The sequence below is a fragment of the Grus americana genome, chromosome 20, assembly GCF_028858705.1.
Source record: "Grus americana isolate bGruAme1 chromosome 20, bGruAme1.mat, whole genome shotgun sequence".
NCBI lineage: Eukaryota > Metazoa > Chordata > Aves > Gruiformes > Gruidae > Grus > Grus americana.
In genome coordinates, this window is record NC_072871.1 from 291,760 (window position 1) to 316,779 (window position 25,020).

Genomic DNA, 25,020 nt, shown 5'->3' on the forward strand with positions numbered 1-25,020 from the left:
CATGGGTCTCAAACATGGTTGTTTAATAAAATCTTTTAAAAGAACTACAATCCATACAACAACAAGGGGAGTGGGGAGAAGGGCAGCAGCCCAGGGGTAAGGGAGCAGGGTGCAGGGAAACAATCTGTGCAGTGACAGCCTCTGCCAGCGGCCCCGCTGGGGACAGTCCCACACCACTACCGCTCACTGGCACAGGGCCCTGCCGCTGCTGCCTGCCCTGCCCATGCCTGCCTGCATGTGCAACAGCTCCTGAGCGTGCAATGGCTCCCGCACGTGCAACAGCTCCCATGCATTCATGAGGCCACCTGTGGCGATCTGTGCCAGGGTCCAGACATGAAGCCACATCTGTGAAAAGCAACCCAAAACACGACCCAGGCCTCACGCTGGAGGTGTCGTGGCCAACACACCGGGGAGGCTTTGGGGAACAGTGCTGGACTCTGAGCAAGGACTTGGTGGTGGGGGCTGGTGAGCCTGGATGCAGACACGGGCAGTGGAGGGGCGCAGGGGGTCTCTGGAGCCCGGGAGGTGCCCGGGATGGTACGGTGGAGACTGTCCCCTGCCACAGGGGGATGCCCGGAGAGAGCGCTGGGCCGGGCTCCACAGGGTTGCTTGCAAAGGGCACGGGCTCTATGGGCCAGAGAAGCAGTGCAGCAAAGCCACCGTGCCTTGGCTACCCCTCCCAGCTTCCTGAGCCTCCTCCCCACCTCCAGTCTTGCTCCTTCCTCCCCCATGGCCACACAGGCTTAAAACCAAAACCCTGAGCCTTTTCTCAGTGTTCACCCCACAGAGGCCCAGGGTGAGAGCCCAGACAGCACCCAGGGGTGCCATGAGGAAATCTTCCACCTCCGCTGGCACAGCCCAGCATGGGGTCCCAGGCCACAGTGGTAGCGGGACTGTCTGTGCCCCAGGGCCCCCGAGGACCAGCACCCCTAGAAGAGGTGCTCCTGGCCAGGCACCGTGCAGGGTGGTATCTGAAGGTGCATCCCAGGGAGCGATGCCAGTGCCTGCCTGAGCCTGCTCCTGCCCCTGGCTCCCAGAGTGGGACCCTGCTGCCAGGGGCTGCCTGGGCTGGGGCGGAGGGGGCAGACCAGGCACAAGAGCCTTTAGCGATGCTACCCACTCCAGGGAGAGTCTCTGCCCCTGGCAGGGGGGGCTCTGGGCAGGCTGGCAGCCTTGATGCCTTCCCCTGCAGACACCAGTGTGCCAAGACCACCCCCCTGGGCCCTCTCTCGCTCTCTGACCCCCTCTCCAGCCCTTTCCCAGCTGCTGTTGCATCAGCCCAGCCGCAGCCAGGGCAGCAGCCCCCTCCTCAAAGCCAAATGCAGAGACAGCGCTGTGGCCCCCCCAGTGTCTGTGCCAAGGCAGCAGCTGCCCCCCCGCGCAGGGGCTGGCGTGTCCCCGAGAGCAGCGAGCCAAGGGCAAGGCAGGGACGCGATCACAGCAGCAAAGAGGACAAGGACGCTGGAAATGGGGGCGATCCCCCCCTCCCATAGCTGTTAGTGGGTGTTTATTGGGCAGGCGTCGAACAGTCTGGCAGCACGGGGTCTGCGCCCCTTCGCCCGGCTGCGGGTGCCCCTCCGGTGCGGCCGCCCCGCTGGGCTTGGGCATACAGTCCGTAGCAAGCTCGGGCGGAGGAGAGGAGGGGTGTTACTGGTGTGACTTGGGGTTGGAGGGGTGTAAGGAGGAGTCGTCAAACAGCGGGTTCCTCACTTCCATTTCTCCGGTCTGCGGTGGTGGAGGGAGCGGGATGGGGGAAGGAAAAGGCAGGAGGTCAGAAACCAGCTGGGGGTTGGGGTTGAGCCTCCCTGTCCCAAAGTGTTTGAGTCTGAACCCCAGCCCAGCAGGGAGGAGGGAGGATGGGGGGGGGTCTCGTGGGCTGGGATGGGGTGACACACATCAGGACCCCGTTGTCACCCCAGGGATGCTGGGATGGGATGATGGTGTGCAAAACCCATGGTCCCGGGTGGGATGGGACCCCCCAGTCTGGCTGGGGACCCCGGGACGGGACCCCCAGTCTGGAGGGCAGGAATGGCGTTCCTTGCCCAGACTGGGGACCGCAAGGCGGGACTCCCAGCCGGGAGGGGGGGCGGTTTGCAGAAACGGGGTTCCTTGCCCAGACTGCCTGCCTGCCATCAAGTGCCCTTTAATGGGCCTGTAAAGACCTAATGATGACCCTTAATCTGGGGCCTGATGGCCGGGCTCCGCAGCCATTACCATGTGAAAGGCTCCTTTCGGGTCTCTTTGTGCTCTTTGTACCCAGGGCTGTTAGGAGCTGCCCTTCCCCAGGGTATCCTGCCAGCCAGGAAAGTCCCCCCTGGCTTTGAGGGGTCCCAGGTCCCCAGGCACTGGGGAGGCACCAGGACCAGCTCCCCAGTCCCGGTGCCCAGGAGCCCGAGGTGACCACATCCGTGGCACCGCAGGGACGGTGGGCTGGGTCTGCCAAGAGCTGCTCCAGCTCTCCACTCCTGGGGCCACGGGGCAGTGCTCCCCAGGGCACGGCCCGTGCTGGGACACCCATGCCAGGGCACCCACTCCTGCCCACTGGAGAGCTCCAGTGGGACCTGGCCAAGGCACAGGGGGGAAGCAGAGGGGTTGTACCATCTCGGGGTTTGATGAAGGATGTGTGTAAAAGGCTCCTCGCAAGGAACTGCACATCCCGGGCATGTGTTGGATCCCACCCTGCATGCACGGGGTGTCACCCGGCTGCTCTGCACCCGCCATACCGGAGCCAGCCCGGGGCACTCATACACGGTGAAGTCTCCATCCTCATTCTCCTCGTCTGACGACGCTGAGTCTGGCAGCTTGGGCTCCTCTTTATGCCTGGGGGGAGAGGATGCAGAAAGGGTGTGAAGCCCAGGGGTAAGATTAACCGACACCCCAGTTAAAGGCAGGGCATGGACACGTGGCCGGGTCTGCTGTCTGCTCCCGGGAGCTGCTTACTTCTCCATGGAGAGCATCTGCTGCTTTTGGTGCTGGTAGTGGTACATCTGGGCACTCTGAGCCAGCGTCTTGTCCCCAGGCTGCGGAGAGAGCAAGGACAGCCGTGGAGGCAGGGCTGCAGAGAGCCCCCAGCCCAGCTGGCAGGTGTCTCCCACCATGTTGGAAGCCCCTCAAGCAGAGTACATGCCTGGCCCGAGCACCAAACACCCTGAAAGGAGGGATGCGGGCGCCTTACCGAGATCTTGTCATAGGGTAGGGGACTGGCCACTCTCTGTGCTGAGTAGTCTGCTTTCTGCGCCAGCCTGACCTCCTTCTGCAGCCTGCCAGGGGAGAGGACAGCGGTCGGCAGGAGCCGGCTCCATATGGGAGCCAGCAACCCCCCCGGATCTCAGTCCTCCCACCCGCATCCCTGTTCCCTGCGATGGTGCCCATGACAGGCGGCATCCGCAGGCACAGCCACCTCCATCCTGCAGGGCCTGGGCACGAGGCACCGCCACGCTGAGGGTGTCAGCACCCAGCGCCACAATGATGCCCAAACCAGGTGCCACCTGCTCCCAGGAGCCTGTGCCTGGCACAAGGGTGTCCCACTGCTGTCCTCCAGCCCCGACTGGCAGACGTCGTATCCCAGTGGCCCCAGTGGCCATGGCACGTCTGCATGGGACTGGCAAGGGCAGCTATTACCTCTCCTCCAAACCCTGCCACATGCCTGGGAAGCACAGGAACACACTCCCATGGGCATGAGAACACTGAAGGACTGGCTGGCACCAGCAACCCCTGGCTCACCTGCACCAGCACACTGCAGCCACGATCAGCGCTGAGATCCCAGCCACTGTGCACACCACGATCAGCCCTGCAGAGGTGGAGGGGGGGACAGAGGGACAGTGGGTGAGCCCGGTGGCACAGTGCTACCAGCCCACACTTCCCTAGCAAGGACGTGAAACCCCATCCCACGAGCCGCCTGACCCCAGGGTCTCACCGAGCACCATGTCATCATTTGAAGGGATGGGGGATGCCTCCACTGGGTATTTCTGAACCGTGGCGGTGGTGAAGGTGGGGAGGGTGGCAGCTGCCTTGCCGCTGGCGTGACCCCGCTGCAGAAGCCCCTCTTTCAGCCCACTGGCCACATGCTGTCTGCTGCCGGCAGGGACCAGAGTGGCTGCAGGAAAAGGTAGAGCTGTGAGCAGAGAAGGTAGAGCCACGAGCAGAGCAGCACCCAGGCAGCTCTGGAGGGCAAACCAGCCTGGGGTGCAGGGTCTGGCTGCCATGAGGACCCGGCACCGCTGCGGAGAGCGGTGGGAGCAGGCGCTTACTCCTGGGCTTGGCATCCCGCAGCGGGTGGGGACGAGGAGCCTCTTGCCTGGCCAGCACATCCGCCAGAAAATCGATTTCTTTCTCCAAGCTGGGAATGGACGTTCGTCCTGCACGGGGGGAGAGCGGGCATCAGACGGGCACCCTGGGATGTGGCTGCGTGCCCAGCCCCGGGGCTGGACCCAGCATCTCCCCAAGAAGGGGCTCACGTCCCAGCACGAGCAAACGCGGGTGGTTTGAAGTCCAACCCCACTCGGATGCAGCCCTCTGACACACCGGTGGTCCCAAAGCCGAGACCCGGGACATGCACGTGTCCTCGCTGCCTTTGGGATGCTTTTTACCCCACAAATGTTGGAGGCTGCAGGAGCAACAGTGGCTGCGGCTGCCCCTGTGCCAGCGCCAGTGGGTCCTGCAGAGCCCTGTAGGAGCAGGCAGGCTGCTGGCTCCCGCTGCTCAGGAGCTGCCCCGTGTCCCTGCACCTGTGGCCACACGACAGCCCTGAGTGAGGAGGGACACGAACTGCACCAGGAGAGACACCCCAGAGCTGCCCCGCTGCTGCAGGGTGTGAGGGGCAGCTCTGGCAGGGTGAACCGCAGATCTGCTGTGGGCAGGGGGCCACTTCAAGAGCAGGCAGGGGACACCTGAATGCTGGTTTTCACCCCAAATTGTTCTGTACGGCCCCAGGGGCTGGAGCCACCCCAGAGCAGGGCTTGTCCAGGGCTGTCCAGGAGCTGGTGGGAACCCTCGCTCCAGCTGAGAGGCCAGTTTCTGCCCAGTGCCTGGCAGGATGCGGCCCCTTTGGGGAGGGGGTCAGGGTGCCCCATTCAGTGAGGACCATCAGGTATCCCCAGGGCTGGGTGGGCATTTCATGGGTGGCTGCTCCAGCCCATGCCTGTGCCCAGTGCACACCAAGGACCCACAAAGGGCCGGGTGCCCCTGTGGCGTGGGGCACAGGCAGGACCCCCACCCCGGCCCGGGGGTGCCCACCCGCAGGGTGACAGCGTGGAGCAGGAGTGGAGCTGCTGTCCTCAGGCTCACCCAGCAGAGTCCAGCTCTGACGCTCCCCATTCTGCTTTTAACAGGATTAAACTCAACTTCAAAGGCCAGAGACGTCCCTGTCCCCATTCCTGCTCCCTCTGCCCCAGCGCTGCTGTATTCAGGCTGTCCCCAGCGGGAAGCCCTGGAGGGGTAAATCGAGACACACAAAGGTGAGGTGGTACCAGCAGCTCAGTTCCTCAACACTTCAAGGTGATAACAATTATAGCTCTTCTGGACTCTGTCCTTGCTCCCAGGGTTTGGAAATAAACCCCAATTCCCTCCGGAGCTGGGCACAAAGGCCCCTCAGCTGCCTGTGACTCAGAGCCATGCAAGCCAAAAACCAGTTTAAAAGGAGACACTTGCTTTAAACAAAGGCATGAAAATGCACCGTCCCTGCCCCCCCAGCCTCCTGTCCTTGGCAGGAGCTGGAGCGCCCCACATGCCCTGGGTTTCCCCATCTCTTTGCACCCCACGGAGCGCCCCACATGCCCTGGGTTTCCCCATCTCTTTGCACCCCATTATTTCCACCCCCAAAGCGGTTTGCAAAGCAGCACCATGGCCAGGTGGTGCCAGGTCCGGGGCTGTGCCCAATGGGTAAGTGCCACAGTGCCGGGGTGCAGGCATGGGGCCAGGCGATCCCGCTGGGCAGGGCAGGCAGCGTGGGACCGAGGGGGACAGCCCGGTGCCCTGTGGGGACAGCATGGTGCCCAGGAGGGAGACATCCTGGTGCCTCATGGGGACAGCACTGCACCCCATGGGGACAACCTGGTGCCCAGGAGGGGACAGCCCAGCACCAGCACCCTGCTGTACCCAGGGCAAAGCCCATCCCTATTCCCACGGGACCCAGGGCACAGCCCTGCCCATGCCCACGTGTGTCACCATCAGGCCTGGGGCAACGGGCTGCGTCGGTGCTGCCGGTAACAGGATGCACAGCCCAGCTTTGCCCCGACACCCCTTGGCCTTGGGCAGATGTGGCTGCAACCACTGACACTTCAAGAGGATGAATGTGATGTGGTTGGAAAAAAAAAAAAAAAGCTGGAAAATCAGCGAGAGCAGCTCTGAGCCTCCCGCCGTGTGAAGCGGCACAAGGCAAACCAAGGCAGTTGTGCCATTTGTGGTTTCTGGCATTGCCAGCAGCACCCGGGCCGTGTTGCTCACCTGTACGCCAGCTTTATTACCAAGTTCCCTTTCAGTGCTAACCCCCCTTGCACCCCTGTTTTGTTTGGCAGCTGAGGTTTCCCCTGGTGACGCCACTTCTGCCACCCCACAATGATTCCGGGGCACAAACAGCCTGCCACTGATGGCCGGACCCTGCCGGCACTGCGGGTGGGTGAAATGCTGCAGTGAAATGCCGGCCCGGGGGTGATCCCCAGGGAACAGGGACCGAGCCCCGATTCCTGCCTGGCTGCCCCAGGCCCTGGCTCTTGCTGCAAGAGGACCAGAGATGGGGGTGCCCCAGAGCCCCCCCCAACCCTCCTGCAGCGAGTTTGGCATGCTGGGCAGGCACAGGGTGCACGCAGACTCTGCACGGGGCACGCAGATGCAGAAGGCACGCACCGGGGGCACGCAGGGCTGGCACAGGGCACGGGTGCCCTCTCGTGGTAAGTCCCACCGCCCGCCTGCAGCAGGGAGGGCACAGCCAGGGCGGCACTCGGCACTCCAGCCCAGCCGCTCTCCCCCTCCTGGGCTTTCCCCTCCCCAGGGTCCCCAGGGCTCACCCCTGGGATGCATGCAGGGGTCTCACCTGTTACCCTGAGGGGCTGGGGACAGCAGGGAGCAAGAAGGGACACGTGCGGCTTCTATCCCGGTCGGAGGGAACCTGATGTTGACAGTCTCCACAGGAGGGCACAAAATTCCTACAAATCTACTTGTTTCTCTAGTGCTGCCCCAGGATGGCTGATGCTCTCCTGGCTGCTGGCAGCACAGCAAGCAGGGACGGGGGAATCCTCAGGCCCAGAAGCCAGGCCCCCCTCTTCCCCCTCTTCCCAAAACGCTTCCCACAGCCTGGTGGGGCTCAGCCCCGACTCCGTTCCAGCGGGATCAAGCGGGAGCAGGGACAGCACCCACCAGCCCAAACCGCATCATGCAAACCCACGGCGGCGTGTTCAAACAGCACGTAGCACCACGGCACTGGCAGCGTTTCAGGGGCTGAGACCACTGCGCAGGCAGCGCCAGCGAGGTGCAGGCAGCCGGCTGCACGCCCAGCCGAAGCGGGATGCACCGTGCCGTGAGGTCCCACGCATCCCATCTCACCTCCGTGCTGGTGCTGTGCCGGGTATGCTGAGACACTCACGCATGCTGTCACCAATGGCAGGAACATGCCGTTCATGTGCATCGCCCTCCTGAGACCCCCAAAACGCTGCTTATCACCCCCAAAAAACCTGCTCTTGGCACCTGCTTGCCTGCGCAGGTACGCTAGAGGAGAAAAGCCTCAGCTGCTGCCCACATTCCTGCCAGGGGCTGCAACCAATTGCAGGGATGGCGCGGCAGCGAGCATGGTGTCAGCTGGGATCCCGGGATTGGCATCACTGGCAGTCGCAAGCGGCTCTGGGATGCCTAACTGTATTGGGCTGCATGGGCAGCCCCTTTAAAGGGTTAGGCATCCTTGAGCATTGGCAGCCCCCCCCGTCCGCATTGCGTCTCCCCCCACAAATGCAGCTCTCGCAGCCCCTCCGCATCCTTGCGGGGTCCCCCGGTTGCACCAGGCAGCTGGGTGCTGCTGCCAGCCCGAGGTACAGGTAGGATGCAAAAGCACCCGTGGAAAAAATCGGTGCCTCCCTGCCAAAAGGAGCTGGGCGTTCTCAGGACGCGACTGCTCCCCCGTATGCTAAAATAGAGGATTTAGGAGGGGAGCCCCCTTTTTTTCCCCCCTATACCCACACTTTTGCTGCCGAAAGCTGGTGACTTTGCTTGAGGGAGTAAGACAGGGCCGGGAGAGAGCCTGGGATGGTCTCCATCCTTCCAGCATCCTCTCAGAGGATCTCCCTGACAAAGCTGAGAGAGGACACTACCAGGGTCCCAGAGAAGTCAGCAGAGGATACTACCATGGCTGCATCTCCCTGCCAAAGCTGGCATGGAGCGGGGTTGCTATGGAGATGCCAGTGCATGTGCAGCCCTTCTGAGAGGGGAATTTGCTCCCAAGACTTCAGATTAAGAAATAAACCACAAACAACTGTTAAAGCCATTTGGTACTGGTGGATGTGGAGCCCGTGGCAGGGGACATCTGCCCGTTGCATCCCTGCTCGCTGCCAAACCCCATCCCGTCTGTCATCCCCCCCACCATCACCCCCATATCAGCACAGCCTGGCCCCTCTGCCTGAGAGGCAAAGGGCTGCGCAGAGCCAGGGCCCCACTCTGGGGGTCTCCCCTCTGATTCAAGGGATGATCCTCCTGCCAGGATGCTGATGGCGCAAAGGGCTCTGCCATCCCCATGTGCCCACCCGCTGCAAAGCACAGGCTGAGCCGCGGGCAAAGGGCAGCTCTGGCTGCGCGCTGGCGGGACCCTGAATGTGCCCAAGACACGGGAACCAGAACACAAAGCAACCCCCCTCAAAAACCCAGAGGACCCCTCCATGCAGGCAGCGGCTCAGGTGCGGGGGGAGCCACCTCTCTGGGTCCTGCCACGGCCCGGCGAGACACTGCTTGTCCTCCCCAGCCGCACCACGTGGCGTGGGACGAGCCACCCCGCACCATTTCAGGAGCTCCCCAGGCCTTGGGGTGGGGGCGGGCAATGCCGCGGGCAGGAGCCGGGCTCCAGGAGGGACCATGGGCTCTGCCCGCCATGGCAAAACCAACCCCCCCTTAGGAAAAGGGGCTTGGGGGAAGCAGGAGCAAAAAGTAGGCAGAGAAGGGTGGGCTGGAGAAAGATGCTGATGCATGATGCACCTCGAGAGCCCCCGCCCTGCACCCAGGTGGTCCTCTGGAGCAGCGTGCGAGGGCACGGCCGGGTCCTGACTCCTTCCCCACGCTCCACTTTAGTTAAAGCAAAAATAATTGGGTGGAGCCATAATTACAGTCTTAGTTTGACTGCTCATTGAATCTGCAAGAAAAACCACGAGGTGGGGGGCACAGAAGCAGTTCTGCCTACAGCTCTCCGAGCTGCACAAAGAGTTGAGGGTCACCCTAAAAAATGCCCGTGCCCAGCCCCCAGCGCTGTGCGGCCGTGCCGGGGTGCACGTGCTGTGGCTGTGCCAAGAACACCCTCCACACACTGCAACGGTGGGCGGGAGAGCCCCGTGCGGGGTGGCACAGGTGACCACTGGCTGCTGCTCCCCAGGGATGCTCTGCCCATCTCTCTGCCCAGTGGCACGGCTGCACCCAGGCTGCCAGATCCCCACAGGCCCCTCGGGAAGGGAGCTGGGGAATGACACCCAGTGCAGCCCTTGGTGCCCTCGCACGCAGCCAGGCAGGGCTCCTACTCCGTGCTGCCGATTCCAGCCCTCCCAGCAGGGATGCTGGATGTCACCAGGGGAGGACATGGCAGCCTTGAACCACAGCCCAACATCTCAAACCAGCAGGAACCAGGGAAATCCCGAACACGGGCATGGCTCAGCCCTGGGACCGGGGAGGTGCCTCTTTGCCCTCGGCCACGGGGTCCCCACGAGTCACAGCTCTGCGCATCGAAAACCACTACCCTGCTCCTGCAAAGCCTGGGGCTCTGTGTGGCCACGTCCCCAACTCCGAAAAGACCCCAGCCCTGAGCAGCCAGGCGGAGCCCAGAGTGCCCTCGCAGCCACCCGGGCCCCTCCCATCCCTGGGCTCCTGGGCACCCCTGGGTGCTGGCAGGGCCCAGCGGCACATCTGGTCGCCAGCACAGGTGCAGGAGGATGCACAAGGAGAGGGGTTGGGCCCACGCACTTCCCACCAGTCCCACAACCACCCCACAACTGCGGTGAGCTGGGGCTTGGAGTGAGAGGGAGCAGGGCTGCTGCTGGGGCGGGGGACTGCCCCCCCGGCATGGGAACCTCCTGGAGCTGCAGAGGTGCGGGGCAGGTTTGCAGGCAGGTTTGCAGGCAGGGTAGGGCAGGGGGTGCAGAAGGGGCCGCTGAAGGGAGGATGCACCTACCGCTGGGTGAGAGCTGCTTCTGGACGCATCGCCCGCGGTCGTCCTCCTGGAAGGGGGGCAGGCAGGGGCCGCAGGCGCCTGACCCTGGCGGGCAGAACTCCCGGCGCTGCAGGACACAGTCCAGGCTCCGGGGACACGACGCTGCTGTGGGGACGGGAGAAAACAGGTCAGGAGGAGGAGAGGGGTCAAACATTCCTCTGGGTCTGTCCATGGCCTCTTGGCGTGGGACCCCGCTGCCCCGGGCCCCTGTGGAGGGCAGGTCCCACTGTGCTTAACGGGTGCGGATGTGCCTCACCAGAGCTGCCCCTCAGCTGCCCTTTGCCTTCACAAAGCCATTACTGACTGCAATTAAACATGGGCAAAAACGACCTGAGAGTTGGCCTTGATGACCCTTATGTGTCCCTTCCAACTTGAGATATTCTATGATTTCATGACCTGTGCAGGGAAGAGCAGGCAGTGCCCGTCCTCCCGCATGGGACCCCAAGCCCCAGGGTGCCACCGTCCCGTGGGATGCCACAAGTCCCAGGGTGCCACCATCCCACAGGACACCCCAAGCCCCAGGGTGTCACCATCCCATGGGACACCCCAAGCCCCAGGGTGCTGCAGGACACCCCAAGTCCCGCAGAGCGGGCAGCAACGAGGGTGTCCAGCCCCTGCCTGCACCACGCAGGCAGTGGCCAAGCCGGCTGGTAGCTGAAATCCAACCAACACAAACCAATGCTCCTGTGGTAGCTGTCAAACAAAAAAAAAACCCACCCCAAACCAACCCCCCCCAAAGCCTCAGCATGACTGTGACAGGTCATCACAGGCAGCAGCAGCTTTGGTTTCCATCCCTTTGACATCATGACACGGGAAACCGGTAGGACCCAGCCCTCCCCAGCAATGCAGCGCACCCCAAACCACCTTCGTGGCTTTATGGGGCATCCTGTTTCCATGTCAGACCTGGAGACTTCACTACCTGGGGACAGGCACGAGCCCCCCATGCTCTGACCTCATCCAGACCCAACATGCTGTGGCAGTGCTGCCATGGCCAGGAGCAGCCCCAGTTCCTTACCACAGCCTGGCTCAAGCCAGCCAACCACCTGGGGGGACACAAAGTCCCTGGGTCCTATGCAAAGCCGAGTCCTGAGACCAGGTGATGGTGGCAAACCATGCGCAGAGATGGAGAGAAGAACCGTGACCAGCCAGGACGGTGACACGCAGGGCCAGCACACAGGTCTCACCTGTGGTGTGGGGCTGCAGGGACAGTCTGGGATGGTGGCGCTGCTGGCACTGCTGCAGCGCGAGCACAGACATCGCTGCCGTGCGAGCTGGTGGCAGTGTGGAGTCAGGTACTCAGTGCACTGGTGTCCTGGGCTGGGCACAGCTGGATGGGGGGTGCACAGCTGGATGGGGGGCGCAGCGCACAGCTGCCCTAGCCCCACTCTCCACCTTGCCAGGCGTGGCCATGCCAGCACCTTTCCCGCAGGCAGCAGCAGGCAGGAGAGCACCGCGGCAGGGCTCTCACCGGGAGCAGGGCCAGGCCTGGCCACCCCCGGCCCCACGATGAGTCACAGCAGGAGCCAGCTCCCAGCACCATCCCCCACTCCCTGAGCCTTCCCCGCCAGCCCTCGGCCGCCCATGCTGACACCGCAGGCAAAGCACCCTCCATCTGCCCGTCCCCCGGGGACAGCAACAACGCTGGGGACAGCCCCAGCACGGCACCGAGCACCCCACGAGATGGGGCACCCCGACTTTGAGGGCGATCCCAAACATCCCCATCCCTGTAGCATGCCGGGGGCATGCAGGGCAGCTGCTGCTGTGCCCAGGCACGGCGTGGTGAAGAGTCCCGGCACAGGATGGAGCCGCCACAAAGCTCCAGGGCCATCGCGGCAGCTCTGCTCCCCCAGCAAGGGCACAGGCACCGAGCAGGATGCCACCCCAAAGAAACACATGCTGGATGCTGAGCAGGATGCCACCTACAAGTCCCCCTTTGCAGGGCCCTATTTCACCCTAAAACTGCTCACCGGAGGGTGTGACCCCTACCAATGGCCCCCAGACTGCCCGGACCCCACTGCACCCCATGGGGCATTGCATTCGTCACCGTCCAGGTTTGCCGCAGTGGTTTCTCTTGCAGGCAGGGTTTCCTTAGCAGCTGCAATTAGGGCAGCAATTAGCGCTGGCTGAACCCCGTGCCAGGTACAGCAGCCTGGAGGGGATTCACTTGGGGTGGAGGTCAGAGACCACCCGTACCCCCAGGAGCCAGGTTTGCTCCCTGGTGATGGTGCAGGGCTCGGCCAGGCGGCTGGGGAAGAATTAATGCTTAATGGGAAAATAATCGGACATTTAAGCACAGAAATTGGACTCGGCTGCCAGCTTTGCCTGCCCCAGGCTTGCTGTCAAGGCCGCGTTGTTTCGAAACCACAGAACAGTTGAAACCTGTGGCTGCTCGGGGGCAGGAGGAGGTTTTGGCGCTGCACAGCCCCAGGCGCGGGGACACATCACATCCCCAGGGGACACGCCAGAGACCCCCGCCATGGGCCCATGGAAACACGTCCCCCCCAAACAGGTGCTGCTGACAGCTGTTCACTGGTGGGAGGAAGCCACCCAGCGTGGGTCACCCAGCACTTGCAGCCAGGCAGCACCGTGAGACCCTGGCAGGACCCCCAGAGCCACCTTGGGGCAGCAGGAGGAGAGATGGGGGGGGGCAGAGGCAGGGGACAGCCCCGAGCCAGTGCCCAGCAACCGATTAAATAAACCCCAGCCTGGAATATATAAAAGGTCGTTATCTCTGTTTGAGGAACGAGTTGTGCTTGCCCAGCTGTCACAGGCTGGGATTAGGAGCGAGACAGGCAGGCACTGATCTAATTAAGCTCCCCATGTGTAATCAATCGGTGGTTAGCGAACAGATATTGGGTGTGGGCACCCTGCAGGGTGAGGGTCCTGTAGGGGCTCTGCCGCTCTCTGAGCCCACCCCAAAGTCCAGCAGCCGCTCCCTGGCCAGGCTGGGTGTGTGCCGGTACCCAGGAGTCACAAGGGCATCTCCGGCTACCACCACCCTGAGGGGCTGCCACCCCCCACCCCTCGCTGGCCCTCCGTACCCAGCTCTGCACACCCACATGTGTCCCAGGTGGGCAATGCCACCCTGCTCAGTGCCGCAGCAGGCAGGCGGTGGGGTCCAGCTCCTGTCTCAGGGTGTACCTGATCCTCCCTACCACCTGGCTTCCCCAGCACGGCACCCTGGCCATAGGTCCCCCCTCCCACACACGCACCCCAAGGCGGGTGCTGGGGCTGGTGCAGCACATGGGTCCTGTTTGCACCCCAGCAGTGGCCGTGCCACAGCCATACCGCCCACCTGCGCCAGTGCCAGCTTCCAGGCTGCAGCTCCTCAGTCTTGCCTCTGCTCCCTGGGGCTGCTGTTGAGTCTGGGAGAACTTGTGATTCCCCCCTGCCCCCAACCATGCCCCCTGCTTGGATCAGTGCAGCCCAGCATGGCAGCTCCACTGGCTGCTGGGGCAGGACGGACAGCCTGGCCACGGGTGGGACAGGGAGGAGGGGCCCAGGCTGGTCCCAGGGGTTGGGGACATGGCAGGGCAGCACAGACCCGCCGGCAGGATGGTGCACACCAGCTGTAAGGCAAAGCGAGAGGACCGTGCAACACCATGGAGTCCAAAGCCAGCGCCAGCCACAGCACAGCTGGGACGCCACAGCCCGGACGTGCTGGGGGGTGTGGAGGGGGTGATGCTCCATCCAACTGGTGTCACCGTGGCTGCCACGGTGCAAACCTCCCATGCAGGTGGGCAGTGAGCCCAGCCCAGCGCAACCAGCGGTAACCCATCAAACAGGGATTTGGACTGGGACAAGCTGCCAGTGCTGGGGAAGGCAGGGTGGCTCCCTGCAGGCAGAAGTGCAGGCAGGAGCTGAGCCCAGCAGGCGAGCAGGACACGTGCAGCCGGCACAGAAAGACAAACAGTGGGTCAGTGCGAGCCAGGGAGGTGTGGGAGCGGGAACAGCCCTGTGCAGAGGAGGAAACGCTGGCGTGCAAGCTCCACACACACACACCCCCGGATGGGTTATCCGAGGGGGAGAGCTCAGCACAACAGCCCCAGTCCTGGGGACCCAGCCTGGGGAGAGCCATGCCAGGCACCCGGGATGGGCCCCAACATGAGCAGAGCACCTGCAATGGGGGGTGCCCACTGCACCCCTCCAAACGTCACAGGGTCCAGCAGCGTCTCACTATGGCCGGGCAGGGCAGAGAGCTGCTGGCAGTCATGGCCCTGTGTGAAGTGTTTTTTCAATACTCGTGCCAAAACATACAGGTGAAAAAACCCCACAATAACACCAGGGAGGACATCTGGGTGGCTGGGAAGGCAGGAACTGCTCCCGCTATGTCACTGCCACAGATAGAGAGATAAAAGTTAATGTAAGAGGATAATTAATTAGCGCTGAGCACCGGTCCGAGTGCTTACGCTCCATGCGCTGCAACGCCAACGCCCAGCCTCCCGGCTGACAGGACCCTGGTGCCAGCAGCATGAGCTGGCAGAGCCCACTGGGCATCAGCCGCAGAGCTCAGGCCTGCCTGCCAGCAGCAGTCTGCCCCGGGGCCGCGGGGGTCCGGCCCCGCACGGCAGCAAGGGCACAGGGCCACGCCGGGTGTGGGGGGATATCGGGGTGCCCAGGGAACAGGGGTGCAGGTCTCCGCTCCCATGTTGAGCCTCTGCACACTGGTGCACGGCTGCAGCCGGAGGGACGACTACGGCCGAGGGCACAGCAGACTGCCAGCGGTGGTGTGGGTCCCACAGCAGCACAATGTCTGCCAGCTCCACTCCAAGGTCACTCCTCCTCCTCCAGCCAGGTGATGTAGGACCTGCTGTGGGACCTGCCTGCAGCCTGCCTGCCCTCCCAGCGCTTTGGCTGTGAGCTGGCACCGTCTGAGGCTCTCCTTGTTCTGCAAATTGCTCCTGGCTCTGCAGGGCTGGAGCCAGCCCCGGGCAGGCAGGCAGGCAGGCGTGCTGCCCCACACCTCACACCAGTCCCCAAAGTCTCACTTCCCTCTGCCCCGCAGCCACCCCGGGCCGGGGCAGCGCTCCTGTCCAGCAGCAGGGAAAGACCCAAAAGCCGCAGCTTCACTGCCCAAAGCCGCAGCCTCACTGCCCCCGTGCCCAGGGACACGGCCCCTGGGATGAGCCGGCCGGCCACCACCTCGACGATCAGCAGCCACAGGAATGCCGCAAAAGCCGGGCTGGATATTTGGGGTCGCCCAGGCAGGACCCCAGGCCTGGCACTGCTCCTGCTGCACATGCCGACTGCGGGACAGACACCGTGCCGGCGGCCCTGAGCCCTGCCGGGCTCCCCGACTCAGCCACGTCCCCCCTGCCCTGCTGCTGCTTGCACCCGAAAGCAGGCAGAGGGGAGCCGGGCTCCCGGCACGGCCGTACCCCCAGCAACGATCCCCCCTCCCCAGGCACAGCCACCAGCATCACAGCCCTGGCCAGTGCAGCTCTGCCACCACTCCGGCAGCCCCCGCGGGAGCCCTGCTGCTGCCTCCAGCCACTCACGTCACCGCTGTGCTCCTGCCCCCGAAAATGCAGCAGACGGAGACCCCTCCCGCACGCGGAGGCGGCACAGCAGGGCTCTCCACAAACGCCGACTCCAGCAAACCAGGAGCGGGGGGGACGCTGGCCACGTCATGGCGCTCACCCCGCCACCCCCTCCTGCAGCAGCCCCGGCGTGCGCCAGCCCACTAGAGAGCATTCTGCAGCTGAAAGTGCTTCTTGGCATTTTGCTTCGGCCGGTTTGCTCAGGCAAAGGCCACGTGCCACCAGGCTTCCTGTCCCCGAGGCCACCGGGGCTTGTGTCCCAGCTTCCAGCTTTTCTGGTTCTGCCAGGCAGGCACCGAGGTCTGGCCCAGCACCCCGGCAGAGACGGTCCCCAGCAAGAGCCAGTGTTGGCAGCCCTGCACCGCAGGCTGGGGGACAGGGTTGTCCCCACGGGGATCCCCAGCAGCACCCCCCCTGCCTGCCCCCTGCCTGCACAGCAAACACCTCAGCTGCACCGTGCTCTCACCAAGGGTATGGTCTCGCTGGCAGCATCCCCCACCCAGGAGCAATGGAAAATGCCACCACAGGCAGTCACCCAGCAGAAATGCCGCTGCTGGCTGCTCTCAAGCCACCAGCCCCAGGGGCAGGCGCAGAAGGGAGGGCTCCCCGCGCTGGAGCCCCGCAGTACAGGCAGCACAGGCAGCGCGGTGTATACCCAGTCCCAGGAACAGATGGAGCGAGTGCAGGGTGGGCAGGGGCCTTCCGAGGCAGCAGGCAGACAGGAGCCACGTGCGGGCAGCTACCTGCTGCAGCCCTGAGGCCACCACACCGGGCTCCCAGAGCCTTGTCCCCCTCCAGGTTCAATGCCGAGGGGCAAACAGAGGGCCAGGAGGGGCTGAGGTGGGGGGATGCTAAACCCTTGGCAACCCCAAACACTTCACATCCCCAACAGCTGGCGTTACCCCAGAGCCCGTCCCCACTCTAGAGCAGAACCTGCCTACAAGCACCCCAAAATCTCAAGTTGCTCCTGTGATGCTGGACTGGGGGAAGGGGGAGCAGCAGGCACCCTCCCTCTGCCAGGCCAAGGGAGCAGGATTTTGTGTCACTGCTACTCAAACCCCTTAACGGGCCAGAAAAGCCCGCCCTGTTCCTTGCCCTGGCAACCCACCTGGTGCACCAGGGGAAGAGGAGTTGGATGGATGGGGCTGCAGGAAGGGGAGATGGCAGCCAGGCAGATGGAAACAGCTCTGGCAAACCGCAGCTCCAGACCCCAGCAGGGACCGGGCAGAGCCAGGAGGCAGCAGAGGATGTGAGCTCCTCACCTACAGCAGGTGAGGGGGGCACCGAGCCGCGCGAGACTCCCCTGGCCCCCAGCCCGGCTGGCTCTGGGTGCTGCCGGCTCTGGCCCCGGCTCGCTGCCCCCCCTCCAGCTGCTCAGGGCAGCCGTGCTGGCTGACCCCGTGGTGCCAGGGCTGTCTCCAGCCACAAGTGCTTTGCTTCAGATATTCAGGAAGAGAAGAAATAATTAAAAAAAGAAAAAAAAAAAAAGGAAAAGGAAAACCAGATGCCGTATGCCATTTCCCTGGTGCTGTCTGCCCAAACCTGCTGCTGGCTCTGCATTGCCAGCCCCAGCTCGGCTGGGTGTGCACTCACCCATACCGGGGACCCCAGGCTGTCCCTGATGCCACCCCATGCCAAAAAGCACCTTGCTGTTCTTTGCAGCTTGAACCACCCGCTTTCAGTCTTGTTTATCAGGTTTTGCTCACGCAAATACCAACGGGCTTCGTTATCTGCCCAGAGCTCGCTGGGGCAGGGGTTGGGTTTTTTTAAATTCCTTTTTTACTGGCTGGGCTCCGAGGTTTGGCACAGCGCGACGGGTGAAACAGCCGGTGGTCTGAGCGCCGCCACAAGCAGGTTACCAGGGCTGGCCCCGCGCGGGCACAGCGTGCTGACGCCAGGTGCGCAGCATGGCGGCTCCACTGGCGAGGGGGGACCCCTCCTCACATCCCCACGCTGCTCTGGGACACCCCAATGGGTGGTGCGACACGGTGCCAGACCCTCACTGTGCTGGCATCACAGGGGCTGGGCAGCCCTGGCACCACCACCACGTCTGCACCAGGGTGGGCTGCGCCCTGTGGTGCAGAAGGCTTTACAGCTCTGCTCCCAGCACAGACCCACCTGAAGCCCTGAGCAGCCTCAAGGGAAGAGCTCAGCTCCAGATCTGCCCTCCTGGCACTGACCGGGCACCGACCCATCAGCAGGGCAGCACCCACAAAGACCGGTCTGCCAGGGCGCCTGCCCGCCCGGTGAGCTGTGGCAGAGCAGAGCCACCACCACCGGTGAGCTCTCCCTGCAGACCTGCTGCTGCTGGCAGGGAGGTGGGAGAGGGCAGCCCCCCCACCAAGCTGAGGACCCGAGGGGCCGCCAGGCCAAGGGCCTGCACCAGCACAGCTCGGTCATCTGCAAGCAGCCACACACTCCTGTGCGCTCCCACTGCCGGGCTGGGAATAAAACCCCGGAGCGGCAGCTCCCTGGTGAAGCACCGCTGCACCCACTGGGGCCAGATTCTCTTTGGCAAAGCCAAAGCCCTCCCACACCTCGCTGCCATCCCACGCCGCTGGGAGCCATTTTGCAGCCTTTGGTAAAGATGCATCAGCACGATTTTGCTGATTAAACACCCTCGGGCAGCTCAGAGGCGGCAGCAGCAGCACAGGCGGCTCCGCTCAGGGTGGGGAGTCCGTCCATCCTGCTCCCACCATCCACCCCGTGCTGGCGCTCCCACCAGCCCATCACCCTGAAACGGTGGTTTGGGGACACAGCCACATATCAGCAGGTGTCAGGGCTATCGGGGCCGACCCTTATGGCTTTCCAATGGCTCATGAGCGGGGACCCCTGGGCGGGCAGCCCGCACCCCGATGGACATGCAAGGTGAGAGGTAGGCAGAAAAGCTGGGGCTGCCTCACCCCACCCTGCTCGGGCTGCACCCACGGCTGCGCCCACGCTGACTCAGCCACCACTGGCAATGAAGACCTGTGGGACATTGTGTCCCACCGGGGCAGAGAGCCTAGAAAATGGGGGGCCCATGGGACGCACAGCTGCATCCCAGGGCTCCTGGAAAAGGGCTGCAGATGGTGCCAAAACAGCTGGACCTGGAGATTTCTTTTGGCTTTTAGTTTTATCCCCGCTAAGAGTCGGATGTCTCAGGGAAACCCTCTCCTTTCCAGCCAGGAAGCCAAGAATTACGGCCGCAGGATGGGTCACGTTACCGGCAGCTTACTAGGGCCGCCCTCTCTCCCGGCTTAGCGGGTGGCTGGGAAATAATCCCTGACAGATGCAAGACCATGAGCTCCCCAGGGCAGAGCTGCTCCTCCCGCATGTGAGCGCCACGGGGTCCCCAGGAGCGCTGGCACCTCTTTCCCTCCACCTCTATGGCCCTCTCCTTTCTACAGGAAGGGAGCAGGGGCCACGGGCTCGGGGAACCCCTGCGCCACCGTGAGCCAGGGACTCCGCCAGCACACCAGCTGACATCTCTTGTGTCACCCACCTGATGTGATGGGTCCCCCCACCGAAGAGCACACCTCCCTCCTGCAAGGGCTTTGCCCCCTTCCACCCGTGCAGGGGAGACCTCAGCAACACACCATGGGGTGCGCTGGTTCGGCAGGCAGCTGCCAGACCACTGCGCTCGGGACAGGAAGAGGCAGGGAACGGGACCTGCTCAGGCTGCGCTTCCTTCCTCCAATTCAAAGTGCACTTAATGGCCAGTTTCTTCCCGTTGCAATTGTCGTTAGCTTATGTAGTGGCTAATTACAGGCCTGCTGCCACCATTCAGTGCTCTGGTCACCCCCGCAGCAGCGGCAGTCAGTAAAGCCCAGGCGAGGCCACAGAGATGAGGGACGTGGGAGGGAGATGCCCCAGCACTGGCAGCAGCGCTGGGGCCGTGCCCTGGAGTTTTGGGGGGCAGCTGGCCCGGGAGAGCCACTGCACCCACAGGGGACCAGGCCCAGAGCCCCCTGTGGGGACAACGCACCAGGGCACCCTTTTGATGGGATTAATGCAGGGACGGGACTAATGGCAGCTCCTGTCCCCAGTGCCTGGGGACCCAGTACCCTGCACCTGGGGAGAGGCCACCCTGTCATTTCTCCTGTCCCTGGCACCCCCATCACCCCACAATCTCTCCGCTCCACAACACCCCCATCACTGCTCTTGTCCCCAGCACCCCCCATCAACCCTCCTGTTCCCAGTGCCCGCACTGTGCTCTCACCCCTCGTGGCCCCAGCATCCCCGTATCTCTCCTGTCCCCAGCACTCTGGCCACCCCATGACCCCTCCTGTCCCCATCGTCCCTGCCACACTGTCACCTCTCCTGTCCCTGGCACCCCTGCTACCCTGTCACTCCTCCTGTCCCCAACATCCCCATCACCCCTCTAGTCCCCCCAGCACCATGAGCCTCCCTGTCCCCAGTGTTCCTATCGCGCTGTCACCCCTCCCGTCCCCAGCATCTGTGTAACCCCCCCCATCCCCTGCCTCCCCCGTAAGCGTGCGGCGGAGCTAAGCTGATTACCTCCCTTAATACGCCCATGGCCCAGAAGAGACATGTCAGGCGAACGTCCTGCACTCGTCTTCCCCTCTGCGCTGCGGAAGGGCCCAGGTGCCCCCAGGCAGTGAGGGGCCCCTGGGGAGGGGGGCAGCTCTGCGGGGCCATGGCAGCCCCAGGGAGCCCCCTCCAGGCAGCGCAGCCCTGGGGCTAGGCCAGGGTCCCACTTCAGATCCTTGAGGGACCCCAAACCTGCGCCCAGAGCCACCAGGGAAACTGCAGATCTGAAAGGCGCGACCCCGCACAGCGTAACTGCGGCATCTCCTGGGCTGCGGGACCAGGGTCTCCCACCCCCAGCTCCAGCCCTCTCCACACCGGCACCCACAGGGCACAGCAGGGGCTCACACAGGTTCATGGGTCCCCAACAAGCTGCAGTGAAAGCAGAGGAGGGACTTTGACTGCGTCTCTTCCATAAACTCTTCCCTGATGCTGACTGCGTCGGGAATTGGGATCACAGGGATCACGGAGCTCTCTTCCCATCAGTTTCCCCTCCCCATGCCAGTGGACAGAGCCCCAGGGGCAGGCACCGACCCACGAAGCCCCAGTGGGCTGCTCATGTGCCACGTCCCCAGCTCCCCCCACACCTCAATACCCACAAGGGCTCATTTCTCATAGTGGGAGCCAGCCGAGCAAACATAACCCCAGAGAACATGGGGTGAACCTTATCTCCAAGAATAAAATCACACAGAAAATTAAACTGAGGAGCAACGGGCAGCTCCCAGGGGAGTGCCACCCCAGCTGCTGCGCAGGAGACACTTGGTCCGCACCAGCGTGGCAGAGGACACCCCGACAGGGTGGCTGCACACCGCTGAGCGGGATCGTTGCCCACCATTACCACCGCTACCGGGGGACTCCGGTGACCTTCTGTGCATCTCAAGAAAAAGCTGGGGCTGGAAATATCTGCTTTCTGCAGACCGACCCATGCAATGTCAGGGGGCTCAGAGACCACCCCTTGCTCACCTGCGGGGCAGGGTCCTGGGAGGCTCTGCAGGGCAGCTGCTCCCCTGCAAAGGCCCTGGGCGCAGCGCTGGGCACCGCTGTGATGCTCCCAAAGGGGCTTGGAGCCGCCCCAGCTTCAGCGTTCAGGACAGTGGTCCCTGGGGACAGCCCGCTGCCCCCCGGCCCCACCGTGGCTCCCTCCACAGTGCAGTGATTGCAAAGCACGCAAATGAAAAGCCATGGACAATTCTACCACAGGCTGAGCCGTGAGGACTTCGTAGGGGATGGTTCCTGCCGTGCTGTGCCCAGCTCTGCACCTCAAGAAGTCCCTGCACTACCGCAGAGCTGGGGCAGCCGCTATCAGCGCCAGCACCCGTGGTCCCACCCGCATCCATGAGGAGCGGCATGAGGAGGGAAGGCAGTGAGGAGCCGGCAGTTCACACGTGGCCAAACGGGTCACTTGGACTGGAAAGGACCACTTGTTTTCTGCCGAACAGCTTCTCTGGGTGTTTCTGATGCAAAGTGCTGGCTGCGGCAGCTGGGCCGGGGTTTTCAGGGTTATTAAAAACAGAGGTTCTTGCCCATTATCCCATTTGGAAAATCTTTTTTTGTTTATAATAATAGATTAAATTTGGCAACCAAATTACTCGAAAAGGGGTGAGAAGTCCGGCTCTCACTAATGCTCCAGGAAATGCAGCCAGAAAACAGGCGAGGAAGCATTTCTGCGGGTGCGCTGGATAGACACACGTGGGGAAAAACCACAACTAAGGAGCACCAACCAAAACTAAACCACCAGCTGCACCACCTCCAAAACCAGCGGCTGCCCTTCCTCCAGCTGGGATCAGGCCCTCGGCAAGATGAGGATGTCACCGTGCCATGTGCCGCCGCGTCCTGGGAGATGGCATCTATTGCAGGGGCCTCTGGGTTGCAGCACCGGCAGATGAAGGTAGGGAGGGGGAGATGCCAGCCCCCGTTTGAAGAAGCTTTGCTGAAGCCGCAGAGGCTGGAGGACGTGGGTATGGTGGTCCAGGACCTTCTCCCCCAGCTCTCTCCTCGCCAGGAGCCAGCTGCACCTGCATGCCGCAGAGCGGGAGCTGGCCCTGGCCCTGCTGCCTCCACTGTGCAGCTGTCCCCAGAAAAAGCTGAGCTCTGCCCCATCTGCCCAGGAAGGGAAATTATAAAACGGGAAGAAACAGGCAACATTTCCCCTGCCCCGCTGCGCTCAGGGAGGAAGGCTGTGAGGACAGGACAGCGACTCCATTCCCTGCTCAGCATCCCAGGGATGCTCCTCCAGGCACCCCAGCCATCCCAGGGATCCCCGGGAGAAACCAGCCCAGAGCTCCCCACCGCCGCGTGCCACACAAACCTGACCTCCCACCAGTGCGACGCTCCTGCCGGCATTTCTGGGCGGTACAACAACGTGATTGGAAAAGGCACAAAGAAACCATCCCCAGCCTTTGCTTGGGGGAAAGAGGTTGAGCCGTCCATCCCAACCCTGCCTGTGCCGAGAGCGTGCGATAACCCAGCCGCTGGAGTGAGGCCCCTCGCTCTTGCCTTGTCTCTGGCAGCCCCTGGGGCTGGGAAGGGAGGGAAGGGGAAATTCTGCTACCCCTCCACCCCCCGGCACAGTGACAGCCCACAGGCACAGCGGTCCTGAGCAGCACGGCCAGGCCAGCTTATCCCCCCAACCCCTTAAATTCAGAGGCGGCAGAGATTACGCCAGATCACCGGTGGATGCATCAGAGCCGCCCGGATCTCCTTCCTCCCATTGCAGCCTGCGTCACCGGCATCCCCGGCCAGCCCACCTCGACACGCGGGGAGAAGGAGAGCAGAGGAGCATCCCCACCTCTGCCCCCAGCTCCCCAGCACGGGGAGACCCGGATGTTTTGAACCACTGGGAGATTAAAAAAACCCCACCATTGCACCTTCCCTCCCTCTCACAGAACAGACAGGAGCACAGCGAGGCCGTGCTGTCCCCGGCTCACGGCAGGCTGCCTGCCCGGCGTCCGCCCCTCCGATGAGCCAGAGCGGGGAGAGCAATATCGGATCGGCAAACAATGCTGGGAGCCAGGAGGCACTCCCCACTCCTGCAGCCAGTGAGGCGGAAAGCACCTGCCCGGAGACACGCTGTCCCGCAGGCAGGGACACTGCAGCTCCCTGCCCGTGCGGGCAGAGTGGGCAGCCCCAGGTTTCCCCGCAGGCAGGAACGCTTGGTGCTGGCTAGGGTTTTTGGAGGGGTGGTGTTTATGCCCATCGCGGCCCCACGCACCCCGGCAGCGGGCACAGAGCAAGGTGACATGGCGCACGTCCACTGCCAGGCCCACCGGGAGGGGAAATGCACTAACCTAGACCCCAAAACTAAAAAAAATGAAACAAAACCAAACCCTAAACCCCCGAAACAACGCTTAAGAAAACAGTAAAAAGGCTGAAGGTGGTGCTGCGGGTAGGGAAATGAAAGCCACACGTTTTTTTCTACCCTGGGAGAGAGGAGGAATGCCTCTGTCACCGATTCGGCCCCGTGGTGCGACGATGCTGCTCCCCTCGAGGGAGCGACACCAGGCAGGTGAGCTATTGGGGTGCCCTGGCAGCTCCCCGAGATGGCTGGGTCACCACGGCACCTTTACTGGAGATTTTGTTTGTTTGGGTGGGGTTTGGTTTTGACTCTTTTTTTTCCCAGCTAAAGGCGCTTCGCACAGACCACAGCGTAGGGCCGCTCCCACAAGCCCCCGCTCTCCCCCCGCCTCAGGATCAGGCACACGTCCGTGGGTACCTCCTGCCTCCCCAAACCGCTGCCGGGGCCAGCCCTGCGCCCGTGCCACCCGCGGCCCGGGCCCTGCCTGCAGCAGCGGGCAGGAGGGCGATGGCACGGCACTGCCCGTCCCCGGGGAGCACTTCGGGGCCAGGCTGGGAGTGGGGCTGCGTGTGTGTGTGTGGGGAGCCCACGGGCCGTTTCCCACCTTGCTTTCAGGCCGTGGGGACGTGTGGACCCCGCAGCCCGGGGGGAAGGATGCTGAGCGGCCCCTAACCCACGGCGGCTTCCCGGCCCCCTCCCGGACGCTGGGTGGGGTGCCCACGGGAGGGACACGGGGGCTGGGAGCCTGAGCACCCACGGATGCGGAGCCCTCGCGGGGGTGGGGACCGGGGACGGGCAACCGCACCGGGTTCGCGTGGGAGGGGCCCCGCGGGTCCCTTGGGAAGCGGACACAATCATCCACGGTCCTCCGCGGGGGAGGAAGGACACACTGACAAGGCGGGGGGAGCAACACGGACACGATGGAGGGGGGGACACACACGCCACACACGCAGGCTCACTCACCGGCACGGGCGAGGCGCAGGCGGCAGGCCCCCAGGGCGGTGAGCAGTAGCAGCAGCGCTCCGCGGCGGGCGGCAGCACCCCGAGCCGCCACCATCCTCCACAGACACGGGCGGGCGTGAGGGCCGCGGCGGCTGCGGGCGGTGGCGGGGCTCGGAGGGGGCGGGGCCCGGCGGCGGGGGCGGGGCCCGGCGGGGGCGGGGCCCGGGCCGCCCCTTCTAGCCCCGCCCCTCCTGCAGCATCGCGGCTGGACCGCCGGAGCCTTCATTGCTGCCAGCATCCCCCCGCAGCCCACCCGTGGGATT

The 25,020-nt window shown here is 63.8% G+C and overlaps 1 protein-coding gene across 1 annotated transcript; it reads right to left on the reverse strand.

Moving 5' to 3' along the window:
• Positions 1 to 24,879, reverse strand: NPDC1 (neural proliferation, differentiation and control 1). Its single transcript, XM_054848188.1, is given in 9 exon segments — positions 1 to 1,725; positions 2,724 to 2,820; positions 2,941 to 3,064; positions 3,067 to 3,260; positions 3,724 to 3,790; positions 3,917 to 4,096; positions 4,251 to 4,358; positions 10,352 to 10,492; positions 24,719 to 24,879. Coding segments are annotated over 9 exon segments (1,083 nt in total). The 5' UTR covers positions 24,813 to 24,879; the 3' UTR covers positions 1 to 1,647.
• Positions 24,880 to 25,020: the final 141 nt, after the last annotated feature.